Genomic DNA, 13,855 nt, shown 5'->3' on the forward strand with positions numbered 1-13,855 from the left:
CGGATTTGCTAATTATTATCGACAGTTCATCCGGGGGTTCTCTTCCCGCATTGCACCTATCCTGGTCCTCATCCGGAAAGGGGGTAAACCCAGCCTGTGGCCTCCATCTGCCATAGAAGCCTTTCAGTCCTTGAAAGAGGCCTTCACGTCCGCTCCTGTTCTCCGACATCCCAATCCTGCACTACCCTTCTGCATCGAGGTTGATGCTTCTGAAGTCGGAGCCGGAGCTATCCTGTCTCAGAGACACTCCACTGATGGAAAATTGCACCCCTGTGCGTATTTCTCCAAGAAGTTCTCATCCGCAGAGCAGAACTATGATGTCGGAAATCGAGAACTCTTGGCAGTCAAGCTTGCCCTTGAAGAATGGCGTCACCTCCTGGAGGGCTCTGAAATTCCTGTCCAGATTTACACAGATCACAAGAATCTGGAGTTTATACAGTCCCTCAAGAGGCTAAATCCCAGACAAGCCAGGTGGGCCCTTTTCTTTTCCCGATTTAACTTTGTTTTGACTTATCGCCCAGGTTCCAAGAATCTGAAGGCCGACGCCTTGTCTCGTAGCTTCACTCCGGTGGACCGTGACCCTGAGAGGCAGGAACCAATCATTCCACCAGTTAAGATCATTGCCTCTCTGTATCCCCAATTTGCCGACCAGATCCTGGCTGGGCAGTCCTCGGCTCCTCAAGATACTCCGATTGGCATGGCCTTCGTCCCTCCACAACTTCGCCTGGCCATCCTGCAACAAACCCATTGCTCCAGGCAAGCTGGACATCCTGGTCCGGCCAAGACCCTTGAACTCTTGAGGCGCCTAGTCTGGTGGCCTGATATCCGCAAGGATGTAAAGGACTTTGTGGCTGCTTGTAATGTTTGTGCCACTTCTAAGCCTAGCCATTCCCGCCCCAGCGGGTTGTTACAGCCTTTGCCGGTTCCCTCTCGTCCGTGGACGCACCTCTCTATGGACTTTATTGTCGAACTTCCTCCCTCCGGTGGGAATACTGTGATCTGGGTTGTCATAGACCGCTTCAGCAAAATGGCCCATTTCATCCCTTTGAAGAAGTTACCCTCTGCGGTGGAATTATCCCAACTCTTTATTAAGTACATCTTCCGCCTGCATGGTTTCCCGGTGGAGATCGTCTCCGACAGAGGCATCCAGTTCACCGCCAAGTTCTGGCGTTCCCTATGTAAAGACTTGGGAATAACACTTCCATTTTCGTCCGCCTACCACCCGCAGACGAATGGGGCAGCTGAACGTGTGAACCAAGCCTTAGAACAGTTCCTGAGGAACCACGTGTCTCTTTGCCAGGACGATTGGTCTGACCTCCTCCCGTGGGCGGAGTTTGCTCATAATAATGCATGTCATTCCTCCACAGGAAGGTCTCCATTTATGGCGGTGTATGGACAGCACCCTCAAGCCTTTCCTCAGGACTTCGTGTTGTCGGACGTCCCGGCTGCAGATGATCTGGCAGCCCATATGTTTGCTATTTGGGCTGCAACCAAGTCTAACCTGGAGAAGAGTGCTCTAGTCCACAAGACTTTCGCGGATCGCCGTAGAAGGCCCTCTCCTCCCTACAAGGTGGGTGATAGTGTCTGGCTCTCTTCCAGGAATATTCGCTTGAAGGTGCCATCTCCCAAGTTGGGTCCAAAGTTCCTGGGTCCGTTCCCCATCTTGGAGATAATTAACCCTGTAGCCATCAGACTTCAACTCCCACCAGAGATGAGAATCCCCAACGTGTTCCACGTCTCCCTGGTGATGCCCACCGTCTCCAACCGTTTCTCTGGTGTCCAATCTCCTCCTCCTGCTGTCTCTGTGGAAGGTCAACAAGAATTCGAGGTGGAGAGAATCCTTGATTCCAGAATCTCCAGAGGGTCCCTTCAATACCTCATCCATTGGAAGGGCTTTGGCCCCGAAGAATGCTCTTGGGAGGGACACCGTGATGTGCATGCTCCTCGTTTGGTAAGAGACTTCCACTCCAAGTTTCCCCAGAAACCAAGTCCCGGTGGTCCTGGGGCCCCCCGTGAGGGGGGGGGGTACTGTCAAGACCGCCGGGAGCGCGAGGAGTCGCGTCCGCTCCCGGCGGCGAAGAATCCAAGATGGCGGCGCCCAGGCAATCCACGTGGGTTCCGACGCCAGCGCAGTGACGCCAGCACGGCGCGCCGGTCGCAGGCGCGCTGACGCTGGTGCAAGGGCGCCAAATTCAAAGATAAAAGAACGCCTGAGGCGCCAAGATGGCGCCCGAAAATAGCATCCTGTTCCCTTAGTGATTCCTGGGTTCCCTTGCTGTTTCCCCTGCTTATAATCTGCCTGATTCCTTGGTGTGACCCCTTGCCTGGCCCTGGACTTTGTTTGTATTCCGCCTGCCTTTTGACCTATGCTTGGATTTTGATTATTCTCTTGCCTTACCCCTGGATACCACGACCCTGATCCCTCCTGAGGGGCTTCCTCCTAGATCCGGACTACTCCCCAGAGGGGGCTCCCGGCTCCCTGACAGTTACAAGTATAAGGACACCTTGTGCATCTCCACTCTTTCACCACACAGCATAATTAAAGTAAATTGATCTGTATTAGTTATCAAGTACTTCCTCTTGTAGCCTGGCTTTGCATTGCCCTTTCTTGCTGAGCCCGTGCCCGTACCTGTCCGCCGTTTCCTTCACATCTTATGACCCCTGGACTGTTTCACATCTATTCTGCCTGCATTACCTTTGTATCTTCCTGGACCTGACTCTATCCTTGGTACTTTGCCTTCTTGACTTCACCAGCTTCTTGCTCCAACCTCTTGGCTTGTTGACGGTGGGAGCTGCTAGTTTCTGCGCTTGATCCAGACGAATGTCCTCACATGTCCCAAAGTGTATGAGCGAACTGATTTCATATCACTGTGGATACTTGTACCGTGTTTTAGCACATCCGTGTTTCATTGCATGTACAACATATGCTGAAATAGACAAGTGCATGCTGAAATCACAAAATACACTCACTGGCATATAAAATGAACGTATTTAAAATTCCAATGTGTGTGTGAACCTGAAGTGACTTCCACAGACTCATATAAGTATTTAATATATACACGTGGATATAGAAGTTTGGCAAATGTGATGCAACCCAAGATGGAGAAGTCCAGCATTCTCAGATGCAGAATAAAGTAATGTTAGAGGGAATATTCTGTGCCGCAGCAGGCAGAGATGAAGGAGTTGCAGTGACAATGGCCAGAGCAAAGCAGCTGAATGCCATCCTTCTTCCTACTTCATTTTCACTGTGCATAGATGCCATTACTATCCTGCCAGCTATTCTCTTCTGTTATGTGACTGTGGCATTCCTTCTGCTATTGTTCTGTGTAGACCTTTACCATGTGCTGCCATGCATATAATATATCCCTTCCATTATCAGATCATATTATCAATGGCTTGGTCAGAAAAATTTGAATTTCGGAGTGCAAGAAAGAAGATAAACTGGCATACCTAGCATTTGTTTGCCCATAAAGTGTTAGTTGAACATAGGTTAAAATGAGAACTCAGTTTTTTATTAAGTTCTCTCCTGCATGTTATCTATACAGAAGGAAATCTCTAATTTTGCCACACAAACAGGAAAATCTGCAATGAATTATGGTTTGCACATTAGTTCTAAGTAAAACAATGCTTTATGGACACCTCCAAAATGGTCTCCAAACTATATGCCATAATAATAGAAACTGGTCCTAAACCCATTGATAAAGCTCTAGCAGAGTGGAAAAGAGACATTCCAAGTCTCAGCACGGATCAGTGGGAAGAAGAAACAGGAATCCTTTATAATTTCCTCATAAGTGCGAGAGACAAACTCATACAGCACAAATTTATTTTAAGAACCTACCTCACTCCCAACAGATTATATCGCATGGGGAAAATCCATGCACCAATATGTAAGCGGTGTGGGGATCAGGATGGGTCCTACTGGCACATGCTTTGGACATGCCCGGTCATCCATAGATATTGGGCAGAAGTAACACACCACATAAAGGAAATCCTTGACCTCCCCCCAATCTGCACCCCTGAAATATGTCTATTGGGCCTAGTGGACGATTTTCTTAATGCAACCAGGACAAGTGTTCTAATTAGGTCCCTCCTCTACTATGCTAGAAAAACAATAATTATAAAATGGATGGCTCCTCTCCCCCCAAAAAAAGGTGAATTGGTACAATATGTTAACCGAATGCTCCCTTTGATCAAACTAACTTATGAAGCCCGAGGTTATTCTGGGAAATTTGGCAATATTTGGGACCCTTGGACTGATGTGCATCTGATAACGTTGCCTTGAGATGAGAACAATATTATTTTGAGTGTTTATATAATGTAAACAATGTTCTGAATCAATGGACTTTGCTGTACTCCCCCTTTTTTTTTCTTCTTCTGTATCCCACCTTATTTACTTGAAAATAATAATAAAAAGTTACCTATTAAAAAAACAATGCTTTATGCATGATGTTAAATTAAAACACACAATAAAAATGAATTTCATTATATCGATACAGTTTTTTCTTAGATATGATCTGTCATGCCATGACGACTCCAAACATATTTCTTTCTAATTAAGTCTGAAAATAAGCAATTTTGACAATTTTATACAAATATATTATACTGAATGCATACTGATTGTGAGGAACAAGTCTGATAATCTGTTACATTATCATTCAGTCTAGAGATAAATATTACCAATGGGTTCAGAGAAGAGGTTTTCAGACTTTGGTTTAGGCTCTTTTTTTTTTGTCAAATTTTCAGCCCCTCCCCCCCTTATTTTTACATTGTAAAAGCCCTCTATACCCCTGCATACAATCTGTATAAGTAACACATTCACCTATTTATTGTTGGCACTTTACAAAAATATGTTAATAATAAGAATAATCTGATAACAAGGTTGCAGATGTGTGAAAACACAGTCATAAGGGCAGAGACACACGGTCAGATTTGGGGACAACAAATCTCCTCTTCTTCGGGTGACTAATCTCCCAGAACTGCCTTCCTGTTGGCTAGAATAAAAATCACTGTCGGGATGGCAATCGGAGTGCTTCGTTTTTGAAGTTGCCCGAAGTTTCCTCGTGAGGCAACTTCGGGCAACTTTGGAAAACAAAGCACTCCGAGTTCCATCCCGGCAGTGATTTTTATTCTAGCCAACAGGAAGGCAGTTCTGGGAGATTAGTCACCCGAAGAAGAGGAGATTTGTCACCGGGCGACTAATCTCCCCGAATCTGACCGTGTGTCTCTGCCCCCCTCATTGTCCTATAGCTCCACAAATCCATCATTTTTGGATTTTCCTGACCGGTTGCTCTGAGATTTTCCGGTCACTGTGCGACAAAGTTAAACTGCCGTAAATACAATCTTCATATTTAACAGCCAAAATCCACCAATATTCCTAATCAAGCGGTATATTCATTCATTCATTCATTTTTTGGTGAAAGAAAGTTTACAGACACTTTTATGAATATGTAAAAAATGGGAAAGAAAAATTATATATTTAATCCCCTACATTTTTTAAATGGTGGAAAGCTCAGTGTAACTCTTCCCCCTGTCCTTAGCTCGGCATTGTGACCTCCAATATTCATTCATTAAATATGGGAGCTCACAACACTCTCTGGGACATCACTCAATATATTACTTGACATCTCACATTTGTTAGTATGTGTTCCTTCTCCTACAGGCTTTACAGTCTGCAGGTCTCATTCAGACATGTCTATCAGAAGATCAAATGCTCATCAGTCCAATATTGCACTCCTCCAAAGTTCAATAGTGGCAATCCTTTGCACTCAACACTTCCCATGACAATGTCCCATTAGTCCCCTGGTGGTGCCTAATATTAGGTAAATAGCTCTGCTGCCCCATTAAATCCAGCACTGCCTGTGTTCAGTACTGCTGTATTCAAGAGGGGTGGGAGGCATCAGTCATAACCCCCCTCCCATTACTCAGGCAAGTCAAGAAATGGCAGAGAATGCAAGTGTATGGCAGACAGTAAAGACAGGCCTGGTCTGTTCCCCCTGAAGCTGCACGGAGCACCTTGAGCCTGATTTCTTTTCTACAGCCAGGTAAACAGTGCAGCCACTCCCCCGAGCAGAATTGTTCTGTGAATGAGCACTAAGAGATGTGCTCTTGAGCTTTAGTGCACTTGCACCTGGGGTAAAATTATATGAACCCGTTTATTTTGGTGTCAGAAATATAGTATTTCTATTAAGAGTTGCACATACTGTATGAATATTTGAAAATGTAACTAGCACTGGGGCTAGAGCTCAGCACAGAGGGGCCCAGTTGTTATCACTAAGCCAAACCATACAGTGAAATCCTTCTTAAAGGAAAACTATACCCCTCGGACAATGTACTGTAGGTCTCAAAGAGAATTGCCATTTTAACAAATAAGAGCCGCCCCTGGGATTCTATCATTCACGGTGCACACAAACATGTTAGGTCTCATGAGCCAATTAACACTCTCTTTCGCTTCCACACTTTTTCCTGTTACAGTTAGAGCTGCAGTATTTCTGGTCAGGTGATCTCTGAGGCAGCACAGAGGATATCATAAAATGGTGTCTCAAGGGACAAGACGTAAAAAGGCAATATTTACTTAAATATATATTCCAGTTTGGTAAGATTTTTTAATACACCATTTAATATGATGTCAACTATCTGTTGCTTAAGTATTCATTTTAGGGGTATAGTTTTCCTTTAAATCAGAAGATATCCACATGCCTCATTTAACCCACAAGTAAGGAAATTATGGATAGAGACAAGCAAATTACTCCTTAAAGAAACAGTAACGCCAAAAAAATAAAAAAGGGTTTTAAAGGGGTGGTTCACCTTTAGGTTAACTTTTAGTATGTTATGAAATGGCTAATTCTAAGCAACTTTTCAATTGGTCATCATTATTATTATTATTTTTTTATACTTTTTGAATTATTTGCCTTTGTCTTCTGGCTCTATCCAGCTTTCAAGTGGGGGGGGGGTCACTGACCCTATCTAAAAACAATGTATTGTAATTGCTACATTTTATTACTCATCTATTCATATTCAATTCAATGCATGGTTGCTGGGGTAATTTGACTCTAGCAACCAGATTGCTGAAGTTGCAAATTGGAGAGCTGCTGAATAAAAGGCTAAATAACTCAAAAAAACACAAATAAAAAATGAAAACTAATTTAAATTATCTTAGAATATCACTTGCTACATCATAATAAAAGTTAACACAAAGGTGAACTAGCCCTTATTATATAATTAAAATATAAAACTGGTTTTATTTGTTTCAGAAACATTACTATAATTTATATAAAATAAATTTGTGTGTAGCTATGGCGGCAGTCATTCAAGTTGATAAATGGCACAGGTTACATACAATTGGTTTTAGGTGTCTTAAAAGTAACGTTCTTAGTACATATGGCCTGGTGCCACTACAATTAAGCTATGATCAACTTACTAAGACAGCAACCAATCTATTGAGAGATCCTGAATGGAAACTGGTCCAAAATGATACCAACTGCAAAACTGGTTTCTTAGGACCAGGGCACATGAAGTGTTGGCTCTGTTGTTCTCAGCCTTTTTCTTTTTTGCAGTCTAAGAGAAGCAGATCCACTCTCTTCCCCAGTTCCGTTTATCTGTACTTAAATGTACAGCTTCCACTTTTGTGGAGGTACCTGCACTCAAGCAGAAGCTCTTCAGTGCAGATCAATGGAGCGGATACACTTCTCTCAGCCTGCAAAAAACAGAGAGCAATAAAGTCATCATTCCATCACTGCACATTGAGGAATTACAATAAATAAAGTAAAATTACTATTTAGATTTGATACCGTAATATTCATAGTGGAATGTTCAGCACACAGGTATAGGACCTGTTATCCAGAATGCTTGGGACCCAGGATTTTCAGGGTGAATTAAAATCTCCATAAGGGTTAGTCCACACGAGGAGGTTTAAACCGCTATAATGAAAAGTCGCCTGCGCTAAAGCACATGCGGCACTTCGTTTTCCGAAGTCGTCCGAAGTTGCCTCACGAGGAAACTTCGGGCGACTTCGGAAAACGAAGCGCCGCGTGTGCTTTAGCGCAGGCGTCTTTTCATTATGGCGGATGGGAAGACACGCAAAGGCAGTTCGGGGAGATTGTCACCCAGAAAAAGAACCGATTAGTCGCCAGGCGACTAAATCTCCACGAATCTCCTCGTGTGGACTAACCCTAAGTCTGTTAAAACATAATTTAAACATCAATTAAACACAAAAGATTGTTTTGCCTCCAATAAGGATTTATTATACATTTCTTAGTTTGGATGTACTAGATAAATGTAAAGAGAAAAAGGAAAAAACTTGAATTACTTAATTAAAATGGACTTTATGGGTATGGCCTTCCCATAATTTGGGGCTTTCTGGGAAACCCATCCGATACCTGTATTTGCAAAGCCACCAGCCTGTATTTGAAAACTGTAAAATCAATGAGCGTTTTCCATAGGAATATATAAGCAACCATGCTTTATTGTTTTAGCTTTTTGCTTTGCAATAATATGATATAAAAGAATTGTCATTTGGTAATATTTCTACTGACCCACTGTAAAAGTGTACATAAAATTCAATGTCCACAAACACTGCAGTGACATTAAATACATGCGGTTGTGTTTATGTATATGTGTAAATCATTAAGATGTACAGCAGAGAGAGAATGGCTTGTGTTTGGTGTTTCTGTTGCACAGGAGATGGATAATACAGATTCATTTCCAAGTGGGTGCCTCACTGAAAGTCAAAGCACATTACTGTTGCACTGTTGAAAATGGTTTCACTCTTGGCATTTGTTTACAGATGAATTCCTATTTACGAGCAGAACGCTCTTGACACAGAGCCACTAAACATATGAAGCCAATTCAGGCCGGAAAACAATGAGTGTTATGCGTATCACTTTAGGCAGATGCCTATGCTACAGATCCATGTATTTGCTCAAAAGGGAAGTGCATGGCTCACAGGACACAGTTACAACACATTCACATGAAAAGTTCCAATTTCTCTTTGGGCTCTTCACCTCTTTTCAACAGATTATTATTATTGTATTATAAGGCATTCAAAACAGATATTTGTTTATGTTAGGGGTTACCAGAGTTTGTGAAAAGAACAGACTGTGACGGGTTAGATTTGAACATCATTACATAGAGAAGAATATTGAGTAAGGCAGCCATTTGTACTTCTTGTTGTTATGTTACATGTTCAGTGGGATCTGCCAAACCATTGCCGAAGAAACCAGCTCTTCTTGTCGCTGTGGTTTGATCTTTTTGTTTAACCTACTGTGCCCCTGGCCACCAGAGATCACTAGGACAGAGTCTGCTTTGAGCTTTTTGTCTTTTGGTCTTTTGCCATTTGGAGGTGGCATGTTGGGATCACTTAAAAGATCACATAGGGTGCAGTCTTCCTTTCCTGGATCACATGAGTTGGATCCGTGAGACAGTGTTAGAGATCCTGATGAAGATGATAAGTCACTTTTTTGAGCAATGGATCCCATAGACCCTCCAAGCCAAACAGCACTGTCACTGTTATTGCTTGTCGATGCTGCATCGGTTTCATTATTTTGCTGAACAGCAGTGCACTGTGAGTCCTCATTTTTTAATTCTGAGTGAGAAATCTGGCTGCATCTGCTTGGGGTGCGCCTGTATTTTTTATTAATGGCAGTTGCCTTGACCAGGAATTTTACTGGACTGTGATGAGCGTGATATGAGACCATTCCTCTTCCTGTAGCAATGTAATGGAAAGAAACAATTACACAAATCCATCAGTAAGCATGCATTATATTCTCCATCATCATTCAATTTGATCTTATGGTGTAAGATGTATGCTACGTTATTTCCTTGATCGAGAACTCATCCTGCCCCTAAGTTTAATTTCATTCACACCAGAAAATTTGGTATGTAGGCAGCCAATTCAGGTCATTGTGTCTGGTCATGTACTTTCAGAAAACTTCAGAATGGAACTGCATCCAGATAAGCTACAGTTTCTCCTGCTCATTGTAACTGGAGGAGTCGAGACTTGGGTTAGTCACAGTTGGATTTTACTATTGAGTGCTGTTCACATATATAGCACTAAGTGAGGCATGGCAGGATTTTTACAATGCAGGTGTCAGGGAGCAGATATTCTGTTACTATCCAGCTGGGGAGAAAGGAGGGGCGATATCACTCCAACCTGCAGTGCAGCAGTAAAGTGATTGAAATTTATCTGAGCACAAGTCACATGACTGAGGGCACTTGGGAAACTAACAACATGTCAGATTTCAAAGTTAAGTATATATTAAAAAAATCTGTTTGCTCTTTTGAAAAACAGATTTCATTGCAGGATTCATTGCAGTATGTTAACTGATGCATTTTGTAAAAATCATGTTTGCCCGTGACAGAATCCCTTTAACATACAAATCACCTACAATTTCTGTGTTTGCCACTGTCTTAAAAGAGAATACAATCATAAATCGGCAATATTCCTGTTAATTTCAGTACAGGTATAGAATCTATTATATAGAAAGCTCTGCACTTAGGGTTTTCTGGATAAGGGATCTTTTTGTTATTTGGATCTTCATACCTCAACTCTGCTAAAATCCCTGGATTCTGCAGCTTAGTTACCATCATATACTGAGTACTGTTTTATTATTACAGGGGAAAAAGGACATTTTTTTTTGCCTATAGTGGACTTTATGGGAGATGGCGTTCTTGTAATTCAGGTTTCTGGATAATGGATCCCACATATGTTCAAACTTAGACAATTCTGTCAGTTTCTTATAAATCCTAGCCACATAATGGAATTCATGACAACCTAAAATCTTTCCCTAATGTGGAGATCTCAACTGATGTCTTTACACGAGTCTACCCTGCAATTATTATTGGTAACTGAGCTACAATCCTATTGGCTTTATTTAAAGGGGCGGTTCACCTTCTAAACACTTTTTTCAGTTCAGTTGTTTTCAGATTGTTCCCCAGAAATAAAGACTTTTTTCGATTACTTTCCATTATTTATTTTTATTTCCAAAATCTAAGTTTAAAGTTGAATGTTCGTGTCTCTGGTGTTTGAGTCTGTCAGCTCAGTAATTCAGGTGCAGACTCTGAACTGTTACAATTTTGCAACATTTAGTTGATACATTTCCCAGCAGCATCTCTGGAGTATTAGCAACTATTGTATCAATTCTAACAGATGCCTGTAGTGAAACCCAGAGATTCTGCTCAGCAGGGACAAATAAGAAATGTATCAACTAAATGTATCCATTTAGAACAATTTACAGGGTCAGCGACCCCCCTCCCAGAGCTGCTTTAGAAGGTAAAAAATGTCATTTCACACTTCAAAATTAGAAAAACAATGACAAAGAGAAAATAGAAAGTAATTGGAAAAAGTCGTTATTTCTGGTGAACTATTAGAAAACAACTAGTTGTTTGAAGATGAACCACCCATTTAATATTTAAAAGATTTTTAACAGTGTAAAGCTATGGTGATCCAAATTACATAAAGACCCTTTATACAGAAAACCCCAGGTTTCAAGCCTTTCAGATAACAGACATTATACATGCAAAAAAACAAAAACTGAACATTTCCTATAAATATTGGAAGGTAATTTGGTGTTATATTTTCTTTCTATAGGCATAATTGTATGCCTTTAATAAATCTGTACATGGTACAATTTTGTCATTTTCACAATTCAGTGAAATGAATACACAGGTTTTCCAAACTTACCGGTCACTTTTGGAATCCCTTGTAAACGTGGAACTGGTAAGGAAACTATAACTCCCAAATTTGTGCCAACCATCAGCAAACCATGACAAACCAGTAAACTAGTTACAGACACACGATGCTGTCCTGAATGAAAAAAACAATATTGTAGTAATCTAGTGACCTTTCTTACAAAATAACACTGTTTTGCCGACAGCTACATTAAACGCACACATCTATAAAAGGAGAAGGAAAGTCGTTCCGGGGTGCCAAATGTTCAAATGTTAGTCACCCCCAAGTGATTGTATTGACTTACCTCAAACCCTGGGCCAGTGCTCCTATCAGCAGAAAACTGCACCGGCCTGGGGTTATACCAGTGAGCACCATGGATCGATCCACTTCCGTCTTCTTCTTCGCCTTGATTGAAATTAGAATTTAATTTTAAAAGCCTTCTTTACCTAAACTTGATTGCAGCAATTGTGCATTGGTTAATATTCTTAAAGCAGCACTTCATTCGTCGGATCTCTTTTCTCTCTAAGGCACTGGGGATTTGCCTTTTTTAGATAGACTCTTACCATCTTAACACTGTCATTCACTCCTCATATCCAGTCACTTATTAAATCATGTCACTTCCACCTAAGGAACATATCCAAAATACGATCATTTATCACCCAAGACGCTGCCAAAATTCTTATTCACTCTCTCATCATATCGCGTCTAGACTACTGTAACTCTCTTTTAATTGGCCTCCCCCTCCAGAGACTGTCACCTCTCCAGTCTATAATGAACACTGCTGCGAGGCTCATACACCTCAGCAACCGCTCCTCCTCTGCCTCGCCATTCTGTCAATCCCTGCACTGGCTTCCGCTACCTTTCAGAATCAAATTCAAATTAATGACCCTGACATTCAAAGCACTTCATAACTCTGCCCCACCCTACATCTCTGAACTCATCTCTATATACTCACCCAACCGCTTACTATGGTCCTCTACTGACCTGCTACTCAACTCTTCTCTCATTACCTGCTCGCATTCAAGACTTTGCAAGGGCTGCACCCCTCCTCTGGAACTCTCTCCCACAGTCTGTCCGACTTTCTCCCAACCTTTCTGCTTTCAAGAAATCTCTTAAAACGCACTTTTTTTTTGAGAAGCCTACCCTCACTCTGCTTAACTACCAAACGCAACACCACATACAGTACCACATTTCTCACCCACTTAATTCGATCTTGCCCACTCCCACACCTTGTGTATTACTCCCTTCCCTTTAGAGTGTATGCTCTTTTGCATAGGGCCTTCCTCACCTTTTGTACGGGTATTGATTGTGATGTATGTAACTCCATATGTTCTATGTATAGAATTGTATAATCACATTTACTTTACAGTGCTACGCAATATTTTGGCGCTATATAAATACATGTTAATAATAGTAATAATAATACCATAAGAATAGTTTAAAATTTGAGACCGCAGTCCTCAGCCTTTCTCCCCATGTGGTGTCCCAGGGCCTAGAAAAAACTTCATTAGGAGATTTTGGGACAACTCCAGCTCTACTCTATTTAGCTTTTGGATCTTTATTTAATGAATTGCTGGTTATTTCATAATTTTCTTAATTATTGATTTGTCTTTTAAAAATACCTTACTACCTATGTATATTATAACTTAATAATTAATTAATTGACAACTTAAAGGGAATCTGTTGTAATTTTAAAATTTTTTTTTTTTTGCATTATTATAAAAAACACACATCCATAAACAGTCTGGCAAATAAAATGTTAATCCACAAATCCATGCATAAGTTATTTTAGTTTGTATTTTGTCATGGGGGCTTCCATTTCTGCTCATTACACATTCATCCTGTGCTGCTCTAACAGCAGGCACAGCATTACCTGTGTGCTTGGAGGCAGCCGCTCTGTAATGAAAAGCCAGGTCGCACTACGACATGAGAATCTAGCTGTACACTCCCCCTCCCCTCTCTGCCCATGCGTGTGATGTTTGGAGGAGAGAGGTCACATGGTTTGCAGGGAAGCAATTACTTTCACTTTCCTACGTTCTGCTCTACAGCTGCACTAGCAGCCCCTCCTCCCACAGACACTATCAAAGCTCCTGCCGTTCTGTAAGTTTGATCTCTGCTTTCCTTTGGTGAGGGGAACTTTCTCTCCTTGCTGCCTTCCTAGTTAGTTTTACTGGTTACTAGATGAGGTAA

The 13,855-nt window shown here is 41.7% G+C and overlaps 1 protein-coding gene across 3 annotated transcripts in view; it reads right to left on the reverse strand.

The window, feature by feature from the left end:
- Window positions 1-8,443: 8,443 nt before the first annotated feature.
- arhgef10.S (Rho guanine nucleotide exchange factor 10 S homeolog) overlaps window positions 8,444-13,855 on the reverse strand; it is a 92,662-nt gene continuing 87,250 nt past the window's right edge. For all 3 annotated transcript variants that reach the window (XM_018265570.2, XM_018265568.2, XM_018265567.2), the window contains exons 28-29: window positions 11,678-11,800; window positions 8,444-9,700 (exon numbers count right to left, since the gene is read on the reverse strand). In XM_018265570.2, coding sequence (XP_018121059.1) covers window positions 9,174-9,700; window positions 11,678-11,800 — 650 coding nt within the window. In that variant the 3' untranslated portion in view covers window positions 8,444-9,173. The remainder of the gene's footprint in view (window positions 9,701-11,677; window positions 11,801-13,855) is intronic.

The sequence above is a fragment of the Xenopus laevis genome, chromosome 5S, assembly GCF_017654675.1.
Source record: "Xenopus laevis strain J_2021 chromosome 5S, Xenopus_laevis_v10.1, whole genome shotgun sequence".
NCBI classification, from domain to species: Eukaryota; Metazoa; Chordata; class Amphibia; order Anura; family Pipidae; genus Xenopus; species Xenopus laevis.